At 37.6% G+C, this 20,243-nt stretch overlaps 1 protein-coding gene across 1 annotated transcript in view; it reads left to right on the forward strand.

Annotated features, from left to right (window-relative positions):
• The window catches only part of ALOX5 (arachidonate 5-lipoxygenase), a 71,643-nt gene that overhangs the window by 4,673 nt on the left and 46,727 nt on the right, over nt 1-20,243 (forward strand). Inside the window, exons 2-4 of the mRNA XM_074296334.1 lie at nt 9,559-9,757; nt 10,492-10,573; nt 16,434-16,556. Of these exons, the coding sequence (XP_074152435.1) occupies nt 9,559-9,757; nt 10,492-10,573; nt 16,434-16,556 (404 nt within the window). The remainder of the gene's footprint in view (nt 1-9,558; nt 9,758-10,491; nt 10,574-16,433; nt 16,557-20,243) is intronic.

A 20,243-nucleotide genomic window follows, 5' to 3' on the forward strand; every position in this document is an offset into this window, starting at 1 on the left:
TGTTGAATTAAAAGCTAGCAAAATCAGTAAAATCCTCTTGGCACTTGGGCTGAGCCTTGGAAGGAGTTGTTTTCTGGGAGTGGGAAGTAATGAGGAAAACATTTCAGGAACCATAAATGGCCTGCTCACAAGAGGGAAACAAAAGTGGGGAGATGGAATAATGAGGCTAGCCGACAGTTATTTGGCTGGAGCATATAGTATATGAGGGGGAGTAATGTGTAATCAGCTGGACCCCAGGCTGTGAAGGGCCTTCAATGCTGACCAGAGTAGTTTGTATTTTAACCTTAAGGCAATGGGGATCCATAGAAGCTTCTTGAGTTAAGGAGTGACACAGTCAAATTTTAAGTTCCCAGGATTATCAATCTGGCAGCTGTGTGGGGATAGGTTGGAGACAGGAGTGACTGATGAGAGAGAGGATTGGGGGGGGGCAAGCTGGGAGGCTGTCACAAGAGTCAAAGCAGGACAGGATGAGGGCTTGGACAAGTGGGAGTGTGACATGAGTACAGAAAAGGGGACAGACAGGAAAGAAGATGAAGTGGAATCAGCAAGATGTAGCCAATCATATTCACAAGATTTAGCAATCATAGATTTGTACAGAATCCGTCTAGCCCCTTATTTACAGATTTGGAAACTGAGTCCAAGGTTCACGTTTGTAAAGAACCGCGCTGAGATTTAAGCCTTGTGCCTCTGTTCCTTTCTAGCATCTATTTCTCAGTATTAATTTTCCTTGATTGAAACAAGTCGTGTGACCCCCTCCAGGTTTCCATTTCCTTAGTGGCTTCTGAGGAAGCCATAGCTTTGGGCTCCTGTGATCCTCTTAGTGCTTGGTACACAGGGTAGGAGACTGTGGTATGATCAAATCCTCATTTTCCAGACTGAAGAACTTGATTTTTCATCAGATCAAATTAAGTGACTTGGCTAAGGTAACACTAGGTAATAGGGAAGACTGGCCCCCAAATTCACAAACTCCAGATCCATCCCTCCTGCCTCTAGGCTGCTTCATATGGGGGAATATTTTGATGATGTTGATTCCCATTGAGATGAGAAGAATAGTATCTTTTATGGAGAACACAGAGGAGCCTCCAAACCTAATTTCCCCTTCTTTATCTCTCCTCCCTCTTTGACATCCTTTTCCCCCGCCATGGAACCATGGAAATGTTATTGATGAATAGATATGGCTAATAAGAGCTCCTCTAGCAGATTTTGAATGAGATTTGCATGACAAACAGTCCCTTTTTCACTGACTGGAGCCAGAGAAGGAGGAGGAAAGTTTGGGCACTCAAATTCCCAGAGCCATGCAAACCAGCTTGGGAGACTGAGCCGCCATTGTTGGACGCCTCATTTGTGTGGGGTTGGGTAGTTTTTTACTTTTCAGCTTTTTGAGAAAGTTCCTGTTGATGCAAAAGACTTTCACATTTTCTCTTGCACAGTCCCAGAAGGAAGTTCCTCTTTTGTAGCTCCAGCACATTCTGACTTTTCTTCTCAGCGGTGGTGAAAGAGAAAGCTTTGGGAAGTGTTTGTTGTGAACAAGAGAATGGCTTTCTCTTGTTTACTGTGGTCATGTTCAGACCTGTCAGAACCCATCTAACTTTGGGGGGGCAGACTCAGGACTCTAGGAGTATCCATGCTCACTGTTTTTTTGTTTGTTTGTTTTTTTTTTAGTCTGGCACTGGGAACTCTCACTAATAAAATATCTTCTGTTGATGCTGACTTTTAGCTCTTCAGGGAGAACACTGGAGCCTTCGAAGTCATTTTGTACAGCCTTTTCATGTCATAGATGAAGAAACAAAGGCTAGGTAGTAAGTGAATTATCCAAGATCACATAACTACTCTGAGTCAGGATTTGGATCCAAGTTCTCCATCGGAATCTAACCTCTTCATCCATTACAACATTCTGACAATTTTATTTTATTTTTTTTCCTGAGGCAATTGGGATTAAGTAATTTGCCTAGGGTCACACAGCTAGGAAGTGTTAAGTGTCTGAGTATCAAATTTGAACTCAGGTCCTCCTGACTTTAGGGCTATCTACTGTACCACCTAGCTGCCCCCCGCCTGTCTAATTTATAACTTTAAAGTGCTCAGAGATCCTGAGAATCTAAGTGACTTGCCCTTGGTCAAACAGCCAGCATATAGTAGAGATGAGGTTAAAACCTACCTGGTTCCAAGGCAGACCCCCCCCTCTATTCCTTACCAACTTTATTATTATTATTATTATTATTTCTTATGATTATTGCTAATCATTTTGTTTTGTTTCATTTCCTTGAGGTCATTAAGTTTCATGTTTTAGTTTTAGTCATTAGTCAAATTTAGTGATTAGAATCTGAAGGACCAGAGTTGAATCATTCCTCAGTCACTTATTAGTTTTGTGGCCCTTAGTGAAACACTTAACCTCTCTGTGCCTCAGTTTCCTCCTTTGTAAAATACCTGCTTGGAGGGGAAAATTTTGAAGGGGAGTAACATAGAAAACCCCCACCACTGAAAACCATGTAGAAAATGCATAGAGAACTTGCCTTCCCCCAACTCTCTCCAGATCTTCAGGTTTTTTCCCATCTTTCTTTTTCAAAGCTTAAATATGTATCTAGTTTTAACCATGTCCCTGATTATAACCAGGGGAAATGATATCTGATATAATATGAAAAAGGGGTGTGTAAAAGGGAGGAGAAATGAAGAAGGGGAAGGAAGTATAGAGGCTTCTAGGTCTTCTCCATAAAAGACACCACTCTTCTTTTCTCAACAGATATAATAAGATAATGACATCTGGATATAATCCTGTCAGGGGCCCACAGTCTCCCCTTGCTCTTTCTCTCTTTTCTGTCAGATTCTGCCTGACCTGAGTCTATATCATACTCTCACTATTTTTCTCCTTTTTTTCCTCTACCTCTTTCTATTTATCTTCCCCTTCTTTTTTCTTCCTGCTCTTCCCCCTTCCTTTTCTTCTTCCTCTTTCTATTTGTTCTCCTCTTCTTCTCCTTCCTCCTCCTTTTCCCTCTTTCTCAATTGTTCCTCTCCATCTTTTCTTAGTGCCTTTCATCATCCTGTAGTAGCAGGGCTTTCTGCTTACTTCATTTAGCATCAGTTCATGTAACAGCATCAGAATAAAGTTCAGTGTTGTGGAGAATTTACTTGTCATTTGTCTGTGAACAACATTAGAACATTTTTTCTCATTTTTAATTAATATTCTTTTTTCCTTTCTTTTTTTAAATTATATTTTATTTTTTAATTATAGCTTTTTTATTTTTAAATTTTTATTTCTTTTTAAAAATTAATATTCTTTTTAAAATGTTTTTACTTTTCAACATTTTTATAATATTTTGATTTCCATTTTGTTCCCCTCCCCTTCCTTCCTTTGTCCTCAAGGTGGCAAGCAACCTGATTTAGATTATATATGTATGATCAATAACATTCAACATGTTTTTATATTAGTTGTGATGCTGTGAAAGAAGAATCAGAACATAGGTGACAAACCACAAAAAAGAAAACAAAAAACCAAAAAAGGGAAAAAAGAATGTTTTGATCTGCATTCAGACTCCATAGTTCTTTCTCTAGATAAGGATAGCATTTCCCATCATGAATCTTTTAGAATTGTCTTAGACCATTGTAAAAAGTTAAATCTATTGAAGTTGAATTTTGTACATTGATCCTGTTATTATGTATCATGTTCTGGTTCTGCTTACTTTATTCCGCATCAGTTCATTTGAGTCTTTCCAGGATTTTCTGAAATCTACCTGCTTATTATTTCTTATAGAACAATACGATTCCATTACACTTATATACCACAATTGGTTCAGCCATTTTCCAATTTATGGGTATCCCTCAGTCTCCAATTCCTTGCCATCTCAGATTGCTGCTCGAAATATTTTTTACTTGTGGATCAATTTTCCTTATTTATGATCTCTTTGGGGATATAGCTCTTATAGTGATATCATTAGATCAAAGGGTATACACAGTTTTATAGCTCTTTGGGCATAAGAATATTTACTTTTAAAAAATGAAATAAAACCAATATGTTTTATAACTGTTCCCTCCAAATATACCTGTGATCTCTCCACTGCCTGAGTTATTGGTTTTTTTTTAAGTCCACAGGTTATGCATGGCTGACCACCCCTCCTTCCAGGGATATTCTCCTTTTTTTCTGCCTCCATTTGCTTCTCTCTCTTATTTTTCCTTCTACTGCATAATTACTTTTTCCAGGTCTCCTTGCTGCTTAATGTTACTTCTTCTTCAAATACATATGTTTCTGTTCTGAATCCTCTTCTCTATCTATACTCTACCTTGATGACATTTCTCCACTGTATATTATATTAGCTCATGTTTTCAAATTGATATGATTAGTCATATTAAGATTATGAGCCCATAGGAACTAGGGTATTTACCCTTCTGTGTCCTGTTCCTGGTTTGGATTAGGTTCAGTCTTGGAGAATCTGCCTCTGGTGAAAGGTGACTTCCTTTTTCTCATATTCTTGTTGAGTGTCCCTAGCTCCAGTTCCCCAGGAACAATTTTTTCTCCCTGAGGCAATTGGGGTTAAGTGACTTACCCAGAGTCACACAGCTAGGAAGTGTTAAGCGTCTGAGGGCAAATTTGAACTCAGGTCCTCCTGACTTCAGGGCTGGTGCTCTATCCACTGCACCACTTAGCTGTCCCTCCTAGGAACAATTTTAACGATCGTAAATTAAATTATAGTTCACAAAGCTAATAGGGCTTCTAAAGGGAAGAACTGAAAACCTTCAGTATATAATACTAATTGGCTATGCAACTGGTAATTTATATTAAACACACAAAGAACATTAATAAAAGAAAGTCATAAGCATCCACCAATAAAACAGGGATAAGTAAAATAACTTGAAACTACTTATATAGTGTGCTAGGACCATTTCATTTGTGCTTCATCAGAACATAAAGCAGCTCGCAAAATTACTAGCCATTTTTATTTTATCTTAGCTGGGCAATGTCCAAATAATTCCTGGAACATGTCTGCTTGTCAAATGGGCCAGCCTCCTCTCTGAGATTGAAGTTTCCTCTGTTGTTCTCCAGACTTTCTGAACTTATAAGGCCTCTCTATTCCTGGGCATCCATCCTGCGATCCTTGTTTTGCCTAAGATCAGGAAAAAAGGGGCAAAAACATCCAGACATCCTCGTCTTCCTAGCTGAGTCCATGCCACATGGGAAATGGTGGTAGAATTGTCATACCAGGGTAAAGAAGGGCCCATTCAGCCCTTTAATGGAATCACATGATATTTCTTGAGAGTTATATTCAAGAGTTATATTCAGGTTATATTCAAAGGACCTTTTAAAAGCTCCATTAGCCAATGAGAACACTTATCAATGCTCCCAAAGCAGATGTAACACATTGGGACAAACTAGAATATAAAAATCTCTTAACTATCAAGAAACCAATTAATATAAAGAATGATAACATGAGTGGGAATTGGACTGCCTATCCATTTGTCCCAATCACTCCTTCAAGAATCAACTTTAATGTGGTTGTTTCTTCTAGTACTTAGCATAGTCCCTGGCCCATAGCAGGCACTAAATGTTTACTGACTACCTCTTCCTCAGAGACATGAAATCAGTGGGATGTCTTCTATACCCAAGGCAAGGGCTTAGTTCCTCAATTCTTGGACAAATTGCTTAGGTAAGAACCACACAAAACCCATGGTATATAGAAAGGCAATTTCCTCTTTTCAATCTCCATGGCATGTTGACAGAATGCTGGAAGTGTTGACCCTTTGTGTAAGCCTTAAGATCTATCCATCATCAGAATTAAAAAGATAGTCCAACAATTTCAAGTATCGAATGAGATTACATTAAGATCTCATACAATACACAGAAATATCGAAATGGATCATTGAGCTGAATGGAACCAATGGGTCATAAAATATTAGAGGATAATGGGATGGCCTCTATAGCCACTGTAGAAATGTAGAAAATATTTAACAAGCCAATAAAGAGAACTATAGAAGATAAATGAATTTTAATATTGAAAATAAAAACAAATTTTGGCACGATCCAAAGCAATGCATCTGTAGTGCTTATAGCACTGTTATGAAGATCTAATGACACTTCACAAACCCTAAAGCAATATCTAACAACAATAATAGCTAAAATGTAAATAACATCTGAAGGTGTGCAATCACTGGAGCCTCCCAAATAGATGCATTTTACATGTTATTATTCCCATTTTACATATAAGGAAACTGAGGCAGAGAGCATTCCATAAGATTACGGGACTATAGATTTCATTTGAATCCTACCTTCTTGGAGCAATCTTTTGAGATGACAGTTTTTCTTTTCCAAAAAAAATGAAATTCTTATCTTGGGGATGGCGTGATGTTCAATGTAGTTGATGGAAAAGGGAGAGTGAATTGAATTGAGAGAAATTGAATGGAGAAGAAAATGAATTAAATTGAATCTTATTGAACTGATTGTTCCCATTTGTTACATTTCATCACTTGCCCCCTTGTCTTTGCATCATATTTGGAATCTATTTCCTCCTCATAAAACATCTAACTTCTTTACAATTCCATAGCTCAGTTATAGCCCTTTCCTTTTTCCCCCTGGGGTTGCCACTCTGTTCCTTTTTAAAGGGTTTTTTTTTTATTTGAAAAACAATTAGGGTTAGGTGACTTGCTCAGAGTCATATAGCTACTAAGTTTTTAATAATAGCTTTTTATTTTCAAAATATATGCAAACCCTATGTTCCAAATTTTTTCTCTCCCCAGTCTTTCCCTAGACAGCAAGTAATCCAATACATCTTAAACATATGCAGTTCTTCTATACATATTTCCACATTTATCATACAAGAAAAATCAGATCAAAAAGGAGAAAAAATGAGAAAGAAAAAAATAAGCAAGCAAACAACAACAAAGGTGATAATATTATGTTGTGATCCACACTCAGTTCCCATAGTCCTCTCTCTGAGTACAGTTGGCTCTCTCCATCCCAAGTCTATTAGAATTGGCCTGAATCTCCTCATTGTTGAAAGGGCCAAGTCCATCAGAGTTGATCATTGCATAATCTTCTTGTTGCTGTGTACAATGTTCTCAGACATTTTTGCACATGTGGGTCCTTTTCCTTCCTTTATAAAATCTCTTTGGGATGTAGACCCAGTAGAGACACTGCTGGATCAAAGGGTATGCACAGTTTGATAGTCCTTTGGGCATAGTTCCAGATTGTTCTCCAGAATGGTTGGATCCATTCACAGTTCCACCAACAATGCATCAGTGTCCCAGTTTTCCCACATCCCCTTCAACATTCCTCATTATCTTTTCCTGTCATCTTTGTCGATCTGAGAGGTGTATAGTGGTAGCTCAAAATTGTATATGTAGATACACATATACACACACACATATACCCTCATATACATACACACACAATCTCCACCCTTTGCAGACTAAAAGCTTTTCAAAGACAAAGATCATGTTTCGCTTTTAACTTTATATCCCATGTGCTTTGCATATATTAAGTGCTTGTGTCTTGTTGGACTGAGCTCCCTCTTCATATTTTGTGACTGATCATTTTGCAGAATTTCCCATATTCTTATAAATCTGTGCCATTTGCTTCTGATTTTTAGATGTTAGACTTCTGTCATAAATGTTTATTGCAGATTTCCCCCTTAGGTTTTCTTTCTTCCTCATTCTGGAGACTTTGCTTTTTGGTTGTGCAAAAAAAGTTTTTTTTTTTTCCCTTACATAATCAATTCCAGTATTTTATATCTTTATAATCAAAGGATTTTTCTTTTTCTTCAAAGTAGTGAAAGATTTGATTACATTTTCTTCAATGCTGTTTTAATGATTTAAAACATTGGGTTACTGGTCCATTTGGAATTTACTATGGTGTATGGTGTGCAAGGTATCTCTTTATATTTTTCACCAAATTGTGATCCATTTTTAATTGAATAATGTCCTGGTCTCCTAACCAACTCTCCCTCCCCACCAGCACATATCTTAAATATTTGTCAAACTCTTCCCAAAGCCAATTTATTATATATCTTAGTTATCAAAAAACACAATTCAGTTCTGACTTTGTTTCCCATCAGTGAGATTTACAGTGGGCCATGTGTTAATAAATTCAAAGCCATCATTTCTTTTACAGAAGTTACATTATGTTATTAACATTAACATTAAGGAGTTAACTGCTTTCCCCAAGGCGGTTACTTTGAAAAGGCTGATGATTCAAACAACTGTGCTACTGTATCTATTATCTATTATAGAAATTACATTGAGTCAATGCTTTGTTATGAATCATTTTTAAGTTCAATGAAAGTTTTCCTCGTTGAACTTGTTCATACTTTTTGTGGTATCACAGATCTTACACAGCCTTGACCGAATCTCTATGAACAGCTGAAATTCTTGTGTCCATTGTTAAATGATCATTGTTAGTATCATTATTAAATGATCACTTATTAATGTCATTGTTAAGCGATATTAAATACTTTGAAAACATATGCTTAATCTAGTGAAGATGGTAACCTTAGGATGAAGTGTAATGTCTCTAGATTTCATGTCATATGATATATCCCTTATTTTAGGTGAAAAATCTTGAGTAATTCAGATGGGCATTTTTTTTATGTTTTATGTTCTTTCTTTGGTTTATTTTAAAATAATTTCTCCATCATTATAGTTTGGTATATAATGGTGGAATATCTAGGTAAAAATCCACCATCTAGCATATTCCATAAATCTGCCTCTTAATTTTAATAATTCTGAGAATTTTCTGATGTTTTTCTGAAATCATGTCAGATTATTTTCTTTTTCATCCTTTTTAAGAAATTTCATTATTTCTTAGTTTATTTACAGGGCTCTCCTTTAGTTCTTTTGCCTTTTAAAAATTTTATCTGGTAATTTTCATTTATATTGGGTTTTCTGGCTTATTTTTACTGATTGTTCTGCTGCCTATACTATTTTAGCTTCCAGTAGAACAATTCTATTTTATTCATGATTTTTTATGTTGTCCATGGCTAATCCTAAATTGTTTAAGTTTTATTATGCTCTTGTTGTATGCCCTTTAAAAATCTTTTTTCTCAATTCCATCCTTATTTAATTTAGCCAGATTATCATTCACAATTATGGCATGTGATAGTTTTCATCTCCATTGATGGTGGACATGGTTGGTCTTTTTCTTTTAATCTTTTTCTTCACTTTATGTCTCCCCTTCAGTTTTATATAATCCACAATATTTATTCATTGCTAGAAGTTTCCCCCCTTCAATTTGCAATTTTTTCCTTTTCTCTAAGTTTCCTTTAGCAATCTAATGCTACCTTTTTATAGGAAGATATTGGGAGTTTCAGGTTTTCTTATATTCTATTATCTAGTTAGAAGTCAGAAACTTTAATTAAGCTTACCAAATGAAGAATAGGAAAGGTTAAAATCAGAGAATTGAATAACCATGGGGATAGGGAGAGAATGGAGATTACAAATATACCATTAATCTTCCGTTTGTTCTTCTACAAAGCAAGACAATCTCAAATGATTTCTTAGTCATTACTTAGCTGACATAGACTTGTTATAGAAACTTTAAAAATGTTTATTAAAGTTGGATTTGCCTTTTATTCCACACAGGTAGATTCATATGACGTGACTGTGGATGAAGAACTCGGAGAGATCCTTTTGATCAAGATTGAAAAACGAAAGTATTGGATCCATGATGACTGGTATCTTAAGTATATTACTTTGAAGACTCCCTATGGAGAATACATTGAGTTTCCCTGCTATCGCTGGTTCACTGGGGAGGGCGAAATTGTGCTTCGAGATGGGAGAGGTGAGTACTAGAAAACTTATTTTAAGGGCTTGGATTACAATATAGGTATGTGCTGAGGGATGCTGTACCTACCTAAGATCACAGGAAGCAAGAGACCTTAGGCATTTTGTCCAAGACCACCATTTTGAACGTGAGGAGAGCCAGAGGAGCCAAATTACTAGCCCCAAAACACACATAGTCAATATTAGAGCAGGAATCTGAATCAAAGTCCTCTGACTCCGGGTTCCATTGGATGAGGCCTTTGATTCCCTGTAGTTCAGTGCCCTGTGAAATGTATATCCTAGATCTAGTTGGTGTATTTGTATCTGGACTGAAAAAACACCTCTTGCTCTTCTCTAGGTCAGCATAACTTCAAGATCATCAAAACCCTTTTTATTAGCCTCTTGGGCAGCTGGGAGAGGGTCATTAAGTGAATGTGAGACTCCAAGACTCTGCACCATGACAGTCAATCTCTGAGCCTCTGTTTCCTCAACTTTAAAATAAGGGATTTCCATCAGAGGTCTCCAAGGACCCTCCCTACTCTAAGCTTGTGATCTTATGAATATTTGAGATCCAGCGTGAATTTAGGACTATGGAGGTCTAATCTGAACATGGCCCAGCACTTGATGGATGCCTGGGCTTGCCAGGACTTTTTTAAGAATAGGACCTGATACCATAGGACTTCCATTCCTTCCTCTAAGTTGGCAATTCCCTCTGTTTGCTTCAATACTTGTCTTCTCCATATTCTTTCACAGCAAAGTTGGCTCGGGACGACCAAATTCACATCCTCAAGCAGCACAGACGCAAAGAACTGGAAACACGGCAGAAACTCTATCGGTGAGTTATGGCATGGAAACAGTCTGATGAGGTGATCAGTCCCTGCTCATGCCCTTTCCAGACCGATTGCACATTATGGTTTGTTCTCCGTAAGTGACATTTCATCTCTTGGCCCCAGGCCTTGGCACAGGCTACCCCCATGCCTGGAACGTACTCCCTTCTTGATTCCCCCTCAAAGCAACCTTCAAAACCCAGCTCAACTGTTCCCTTCTACAAGAAGCCTATCTTACTCTTCTCTTCCTCCAGATCCCTTTATTATTGGCTGCCTCTCCTTATGAAATTATTTTCTCTTTCATATTTAATTTTCTTTGTATCTGTTATCTCCCTGAAGCTTCATGAGGACAGAGACATCCATCTTTTAGTTTTAATCCTTCATACTTAAGTACCTGGCATAAGTAGGTGCTTAATAAATGCTGGTTGAATTAAATTGCATTCTGAATGAGCAGCTATTCTGATCATAAAACATCCCTATGTTCTATAACTTTTTCTGCTTTCATGTTACCATGGAATGAGCTCAGTGGCTGGTTTTTTCTTTTCCCCCTTCCCATCTCATGTCTTACCATTAGATAGATGAAAATCTGGGAGGAAAGAAAGGGATTCAACAGCGCTATGTAACTACTTATTGGCCCCTGGGAAGGGAGGAGGATCCTTGACCTTGAGGCAGAGTAAGCACTTGATTCTTCAGACCTGCCTGTTGTAATCCTGGACAGCTCTTTCCCCCAAGATCAGACCTGGCTAGAGAAAAGGAAATTTCTCCCTGTAGCAGGAAATAGATCAGATTCATCCTTTTCCTAAGCTCTCTTTTTATCTTAGCTGAAATTAGAAATGTTTAGCTCAGCTGTGGATAAGTGATTCCTTTATGGGCACAGCTTACTATTAGAGCCCCAACAACCTGTGTGCAAACAGCTGTTGGGCCTGCTAAGAGGAAGTTGCCACTGGGAGAGGTTCCCAGAGCTCTTTCTGAAGAGGGTGGGGAAAGACTGGTCTTCCATTACATGAGTTGGCTTTGATTCCTCAGAATAACTATGGTATCCCAGGGAAAGATAAATATAGACAAATACGATTAAGAGACTGACCAAGTTGTTGATTCAATCACAGTGGGACATGAAGAGAAAACCAAGCCCAAAGGTCATCATAGTCTTGAGCAACTGCTCAATGGATTTCCATTTTCCTGAAAAAGACTTCTCTAATAGAGCCAAAATTTACTCAAAGATTATGATGACCTTAATTTAGGTTTGGCCTTCTCTTCATGTGCTTGACTCAACTTTAACTCTATTGTGGCTACCCCTCAGATATTTTTTGTTATATTTTTGTTTTTCTCTCTCCTCTGCACCTGTCACCTCATGTCATTGCTATTGTCCTAGTTAAATGAACAAGAAGAAATTGATAAAGTGGTGGGTCTCCAGAAGGGTTGATCCATCTGGGTAAAGAACCTTGGGACCTGCTATATAGAGACCGATGATGTTTAGGCTGAAGAAGAGATGACTGAAGTGGGAATAGGATCACAAAGTTGGAGGGAAATCTCAGAAGCTATTGAAAGAAAGCCTTCTATAGTATATATGGCAACTTGTCATTCAGCTTTTGCCTTGGCACTTTCAGTGATGAGAAACCTTCTGCCTCCCACAGATGTCCATCCCATTTTTGAGGTAGTTTTAATTGTTAGGAAGTTGTTTTCTTTTTTTTATTGAAATCTAAATTTTCCTCTTTTCCACCTCTACCCATTGGTCTAAGCTCTGCCCTCTAGAACCATGAAGAACATATTTAAGCCCTCTCCTGAATTATTGCTTAAAAAAGTATTCACAGATAGCTATAATGCCCTGACTCTACCATCTGCCCCATCCTAAGCACAGAGAGAAATCCCCATTTTCTCCAACTGATTTTATATATATACACACACACATACATATATGTATATATACATACATATACATATATATATATATATATAATATGTAGTGGAAGAATGGGAAGATCAATGAATTTTGAATCATAGGAATGAGTATTAAATCCTGTCTCCACCATCTACTAACTATGTGACCATGTGGATGTTATTTAACCTCCCAGTGTCCCCAGTGTCAGCTCTGGCTGCATCAGTAGGAGATTTCCCCATAGCAATACATTTATCCTCCCATGAAAAATACTTTAAAGCCTGTTTCAATCTATGATCTGATCCTATGATTGAATCTCCATAACACTTACAAGATTAAATTTGCCTCCATGAGTTGGAATCACCTTATTTGCTGTTCACTCTCTGTATTTCCACATTGTAGTCCTTATATGATTGTGTTTTGAATGAATTTCTGAGCCTCTTTCTTGCTATTCACCTTCCTACATTTCCATTTCATGTTTTTATCTCAGCCTGAGAATCTCTTTAAGTTGGTAACCACCTGTAAGTAGGTACAACAGGTACCTACCTGTTGGGTGCCAAACATTCAGGTGTTACTCTGCACAAATCAAGACATCACCATGATGCCATTGGTTCTCTGTGCACAAGCCACAATAACAATACTTCATATCATTTACTACTAAGATGCTACTCCTCTTTAAGATGCAGGTAACACAGAATCATAAAATCTCAGAGATAGACTGGACCTAAAGGCCATCTTATCTATTTCAATCCATGCCTCTAAAACAACCTTCTTCATAACATACCCGACAATTTCTAAGGTTTCCAAACAGGGGGAACCCATTACTTCCCAAAGCAAGTCCACTTCCCTTTCATTGATAGCCTTTAGTTTCCACTTATCCATCCAGCTTTGCTTTCTAGGATCAAGAAGAACAAGTCTCAACCATTTTCCCAATGGACATCCATCAAGTACCTGATAACCAATTATAAGCTTCTTGGGCTCTTTCTCAGATTAAACATCCTCTGTTCCTTCAATCAATTCTCCTCTGGCATGAGGTGAACATGACTGCTCACACCAAAACGACTTACCCCCAGGGCCTTTATTGCCTTTTGGAAATTTTTCTAACTTGAATTGAATCTTACTTAAACACACAAAGGATTTTTCCCCTTTAGCCTCTCTCTATATACGTTAGTTGCATCTTCCCTCGTATTTTCAAATATCATCTCAATTTTTTTTCCACTTTTGGTTGCTTCCTCTTTGGATTGTTTATTCATCACATCATGTTTCCTTCTTTCCATTTAGATTTTAATTAAGGAAGGCCTAAATTTTGTACTGTTAGCAAAAAAAATTCTTTAAAAAAATCCTTAGATATCTGGAAGTAAATATAGTACTATGAAGTGAAATAACAACTGGGGAGATGTAGTTTAAGGACAGACTATTCATGTACAAAAGCCAAGACACACACACACACACACACACACACACACACACACACACACACATACACACACACAACTATTGATTTTTTTTGTTACCAGACTTATGATTTTATTGATAGAAGCTCCCTTCCAGAAGAAACTGCCTCGATTAATGCAAAACAATACCTGCTTCTAAACTTCTAGTCTTGAGAGTCATCTGGGGTTAAATGACTTATCCAGGTTTATACAGCTAAGATGTATCAAAGGCAGGTTGTCTTTCTAACTCAAAAGTTAATTCTTTATATATTATGGCAGGCTACTTCTCCATAAAATTCTCTTTTCCCTCATGTGTAAAAATGCAAACTCCTAGATGCGACAGCATACTTCAACAGAAAGAATATTAGCCTTGGAGTCATGAGATCGGAATTCTAATTCTGGCTCGGCCAATTACAATCTCTATCACCTTGGACAGCTCACTTAGATTAGCCCAAAATACTCAGGATGTTCACCCTGAAGAAGAAAAGACTTGATGGGGGTCAGGGGAACCTTCAAATATTTGAAGGATTGTTTCATAGCATGCATAAAGATAAAGTTCTTCTTGGCCATGGGGTATGTGGGACTAGGGAGCAATGAGGGAGAAGGGAAGGTTTCAGGATGGTCCATGTAAGCTTGATATAGGGAGGAACTTCTCGATAATTAGAACTAGCCAAAAGTAGAATGGGCTGCTTCAATAGATAGTGAGTTCTTTATTACTGGAGGTCTTAAAATTACTGGAGACTTCTGGTCATGTATGTCATAGAGGGGAGGCTTATTCAAATATGGATATTCATGGCTGCTTAAAACACTTCCATTTCTGAGGTTCTATGGTTCTAGATGCATATTCTTAGAGAGCTCATGCCCTGTACTTATGAGTAGAATTCCTCAAGGTTAGACAGTACAGAAAGCAAGGGAAACTTCCTTCCCTCAGTCAACTTCACTCTCTCAGGGGAGACATATACTTCTTAAGGATGTGTGCAGTAAATATGAGAAGCTGTTGGAGGAAGAGTGGTCAGGAATGGCTTCATGTAGAATGTGAACTTGGAGCTGATTCTTGAAAGAAACTAGAGATACAAAGAGGCAGAGATGAGAAGGAGTGCAAGGAAGGAGTGCATTTCAGGAAGTTTTTACAAGTAATTTGGCTGAAAAAGCAAAGAAAAAAGATAGACTAGATGGATATAGTTATAATCAAAGTATGGTAGTAGAGTTTAGGGAAGGTTTTGTTTTTATGGATAAGGAAGATGGGCACATTTGAAAGCAGGGGGAGAAAAATATCAGTTATAGGAAGAGAATTAATATTAGAGGATTAATGAATATTAGAATATTAATAATAAACATGGCATTATTCTGAAAAAGAAAAGAGGACTTAAAAGTACGTGTAAATGGACAAGGACACAAGAAGAAGGGTCATCTTATTGTCAGATGCTAGAGGAAAGGAAGAAATTAGAAGATGATTTCAGGGGATTTTGAGACAAAAGAGAGAAAGAAATCTTACATTGAATATCTTTATTTTTCTCAAGAAAGAGATGAGCACTTCAACTGAGATGGGGTAAACTGTGGCAAGATTAAAAAGAAAAAAGTAGACTTAGAAAACCTTTTTTGGAATGTAACTCAAGTAATCAACTTGGAAGGATTGCCTTGCTTCAGTGAGTCCAGATGATAGTAGTTAACATGAATTATTGGCATAACCAATTAACATTCAGTAGCAGATTCATAGGAACAGAGGAAGTGGATTTTTGTGTGGACTGAGTTATTAATAAGGGATGAGCTGTGATTATACAAAGGGCAAAGGGATTCTAAAATAGAAGAGAAAAATAGAGCCGACTTGGCTAACTATAGAATCAAGATTGGAGAGGGAGAAGAGTGAAATCAGAGCAGGGATAATGGTGTGAGAAACACTGAGGAGAAAAGGGGTTACAGATTGTCAGGGATCACCACCCCAACAATCAGGGTGAAGAATGGGTTTAGGAGGTGAGAGATCAGAGAAAGATGGAGTAATAGGAAGCTATAGTCAGGGAGTAGAATGTAAAAGTTTTAAATTTTAAACATTAGTAAGAAGTTAATTAGCAAAAATTGTGGGTGATAATAAGATATAGAATGCGATAATGATTTAGGTATGATTGAAGAATTGTGAGGTCGGAGAATTTTAGAGAACACTAGCATGGATATTGAAGTCCCCTAAAATAAATGGTAGGAGTAGGGAAGGAAAGAAAGGCAGTGAGTTAAGTCCTTAACTTGAGAAAGGAGGGAAAATGGCTTTAGGACCAGTAGACAATCATCATCAAAACCTAAATTAGGTAAGAACACTGTGATCAATATTGGCACTATCTAGTAAAACTAGAAAGGTAGGTTGGAGCCAGATAGTGAAGGGCTTTACATCCTAGATAGTTGATCTTAGAAATAATAGGGAGCCACTGAAGTTTATGGAATAGTCAGACCTGGTCAAACCTGTGCTCTAGGAAAATTACTTTAGCACATGTCACCTCATTCTTTTGATTAATAGTTTCTCTGGAACTTCTCTACAATCTCTGTTTTGTTTTCTTTATTTTTCCTTCTCAGGTGGATGGAGTGGAACCCTGGATTCCCCTTAAGCATTGATGCCAAATATCACAGTGATTTACCACGAGACATTCAGTTTGATAGTGAGAAAGGAGTGGACTTTGTTCTGAACTACTCCAAAGCGTAAGTCTCTGAGCCAAAGAATTTGACAATAGCAACTTAGGGCTGCAAGCCCAGGGAAGAACTCATTTCTTTGTATTTATAAACAGTTGGCTTTTTGAAAGCCAGCTGAACTGGGCAATGATCTTAATCTTCAGGAAGGATGAATCCAGTAGATAGGTCCTCAGAGAAAACGTATAGGCTGATCTGTAAGAATAGGTACCAGAAAGCTATATCTTTAATATTCTCAACCATATTTGCTTAGTGTCTGTGGCTTGGTTAGCAAAGCTAAGCCTCCTCTAATCTGCCCTCAAAACAACCACATGAAAACAACCGAAAGGGGATTCTGGCCTCTGCCTTGAGATAGCATGAGCTTATGAAACTGTGGCACCACATACCCCCTTCAGTTTTGTACTAAATTGGTCTTTTGAGTGTCAAAAAAAAGTGGTATTGATTTTTAGTCTTTATATCATCTCCATTTCCCAATTTATCACTTTATTTCCCCTCTATGGAATAATTAAAAGAAGGAATAAAGGAATTAAAAAAAAACAAAAGAGGAATAAAAACAAGAAATGAAAAAAGACAAGATACAAGGCAACAAGCATTTACTAAACTATCTATGTGTTAGGCACTGGGCTAAGCTCTAGAGATACAAATACAAGCAAAAAAGAAAGTTCCTGTCCTCAAAAAACTTTCAATCTGATGGGGGAAGACAACATACAAAAAGGAACTGAACAACTCAGATGGCAAGACAGAAAAAGGTATTCATTTTGGGGAAATGGTGTCAAAGTCTGAAAAAAAGCAGAGCAGGGAGAGGAATGAAGTATGGATGTTCTGGGGCCATCCCCAAAATGGAAACTCCCCAAAAGGACATCACTCCAATGTGAGAAAGGCATGACATGACAGATGTTCTAGAATGAAAAGGTTCCAGATATTGAAAAAACATCTACAGGGAAAAGGAAACTGAGTCACAGTGGTGAAGATCATGGGATGGGGTGGGAAGGAAGAGACAAAATAGGTAAAAAAAATTCTCATCAATGCATCACCAAATTCAACATTAAATTTAGTGTTCCATATCCTTAGTCTTCTACTTCTGCAAAGAAAGGGTGGGAGCATTCTTCTGTCTTTGATTTGGGATCAAACTTGGTCATTATAAGTTTGTGGTGTTCCATTTCTGTGGTTTTACTGTTGTTTTTTCCAGTAGTCATGGTATACATTATTTTCCTGGTTCTGCTTATGTTACTCTGTATCAGTTCATATAATCTGTAGGATAGTGTACATGATTAGTTAGGCAAGGTTGCCCCCCCTTAAGTCATTTTTTATTGTTAATATATATTCATCTATCTATATAGATATATAAAGAGATAAATAGATGGATGGATGGATGGATGATAGATACATGGATGGATAAGTACATAGATAGGTAGATAGATAGATAGATAGATAGATAGATAGATAGATAGATAGGATGGACAGATGGATGGATGTATAGACAGACATACAGATGGATGGATGATAGATATATGGATGGATAGATACATAGATAGGTACATAGATACATGGATAGACAGAGAGATAGATAGGATGGACAGATGGATGGATAAGCTATACCATAATCCTTCTGAACTCTCAAAATCGACTGAAAAATCAACCACGACTGACATCACATCACAACAGTCCCCACTTAGCTCCTAAGGAAGAGATGTCCATAGCATCCACCCATGACATGTGACCTATTTAGCCACTGGAGTAGTTCCCTTCTGATTCTTCTCCTAGAATGGCAGCCTCATAAGCCTTAGAGATGGAATTCTCCCTTCCCTTTCCCACCAAGCTACATCCAGATGAAACTTAGAAAAAATGAATCCCACAACCTACACTGTGCCCCACTTGCCCTGAGCTTGCCCCAGGAGGCTGGGTCCAAGACCTCCTGCCAGGATCACTCTATATCTTTACCATAACTTGGGGCACATGATGCCCTGCTGGGAATTCTTCCGGCCACTTCTGGACAGAACTTCCAAGTCCATGCTCATATCTCTTAGCTCTGAATCTATGCTCCAAGGTCCCAGGGTCAGCTCATACACATGACCATGTAATGATTCATGGTATAGGATATAGGGCACTGAACATGCAATAGGAAAGAACTGGGTTCAAATCCCACCTCACATACTTACTAACTAGGTGACCCTTAGTAAATCACTTGGCCTGGATCAGTCTTAGTTTCTTCATCTGTAATAATAGCTTGCATAACACTTTAAGATTTGCCATGTGCTTTATGTATGTACCTCATTTGATCCTCACAACAATCCTAGGAGGCAGGTTCTGGGGGTAATTTCCATTTTACAGATGGGGAAACCAAGACTGAGAATAGAGTCTCCCAGTTAGTCTGAGACAAGATTTTACCTTAAGTCTTGACTCCATGTCTAGTTCTTTCTAAATTGACACCAAGCTACAGTTATCTCTTCCACATCATGACTTTTCCCATTGTGGTTTGATATATGGCAGGTTGGCATAAGAAATTAAATGGGAATTTGGGGGGAGTTTTGTGGTAAGCCACAGATGATACATACAGGCCAGAAGACAACACAAAACATTTAAAATATATGTATATTATTGTAGAATATCAACATATTTTATCTTTTGATACCATAAATATACATAGTTTCTTTTTTTTAAGTTAAAACAAATAAAAAGCTAAAATTTGTCAAAAAAAAAAAAAAAGCAAAAGCCAGCAGACAACACTCAAAGAAAGGCTAGAAATGTAAAGATAAATTAAAAAGTATAGTAAGTCATAAATGCACAAAACATATGTACTATTGTGTGTACTATTACCTTTCAGTATGTATTTTACTGTTTATAACATAAACGAACAGCTACACAATTTTTTACTAAAACAATTTGTAGCAAAAGAACTTTAGTTCTATGCACTGGTTTGGGAATGCCAGGCATGTTTATGGCAATCTCTCATGTGACATAATGATCTCGCCATGATCTTCACATCTTGGGTTTCTCCTATTTGGAGCATAATATGTAACTTTGCTTTACCTCTGGCAGACCTTTTCTTCTCTTCTTGTGAGAGGATGATGGTGATTCAAGGAGACTGAGAAACAGTTGCTGTTCTCTAATTTCCCTCCTGAGAAACCATTGCTTGGTCTGGCCTCTCTCCTCTTCCCTCCAATTTATTTTCCCAGTCCACAAGCAACACCTGTGTGAAGGCTGCTTTGCAATTCCTTTAGATGTTTACAGCTGTAGAGGCTCTCGGAGAATTGACCTACCCCTTCACTTAGGCATGGTCCTTAACATTCTCCTATCTTGTGCCATTTAAATATCATAAACTCTATTAAAATTATGGGTCCCAAGAGTAGTGTTCCTGGTGATTCAGAAAGGGTACTTTTTCATATAGTATTTTTACTCAACATTAACCTACTCTATATCCCTAAAATATCCAAAAAAGGGGAAAGGACCTATCTGTACAAAAATATGTATGGCAGCTTTTTGTGGTGGCTAAGAATTGGAAATCAAAGATATGCCCAGCAATCTGAAGACTGCTGAATAAGTTCTGGTATATAAATGTGATGGAATATTATTTTTATAAGATATGACACAGTAGCTCTGAAGTCAGGAGGATCTGAGTTAAAAGGGAGAGAGAGAGAGAGAGAGAGAGAGAGAGAGAGAGAGAGAGAGAGAGAGAGAGAGAGAGAGAGAGAGAGAGAG

This window comes from Sminthopsis crassicaudata, chromosome 2 (assembly GCF_048593235.1).
Source record: "Sminthopsis crassicaudata isolate SCR6 chromosome 2, ASM4859323v1, whole genome shotgun sequence".
NCBI classification, from domain to species: Eukaryota; Metazoa; Chordata; class Mammalia; order Dasyuromorphia; family Dasyuridae; genus Sminthopsis; species Sminthopsis crassicaudata.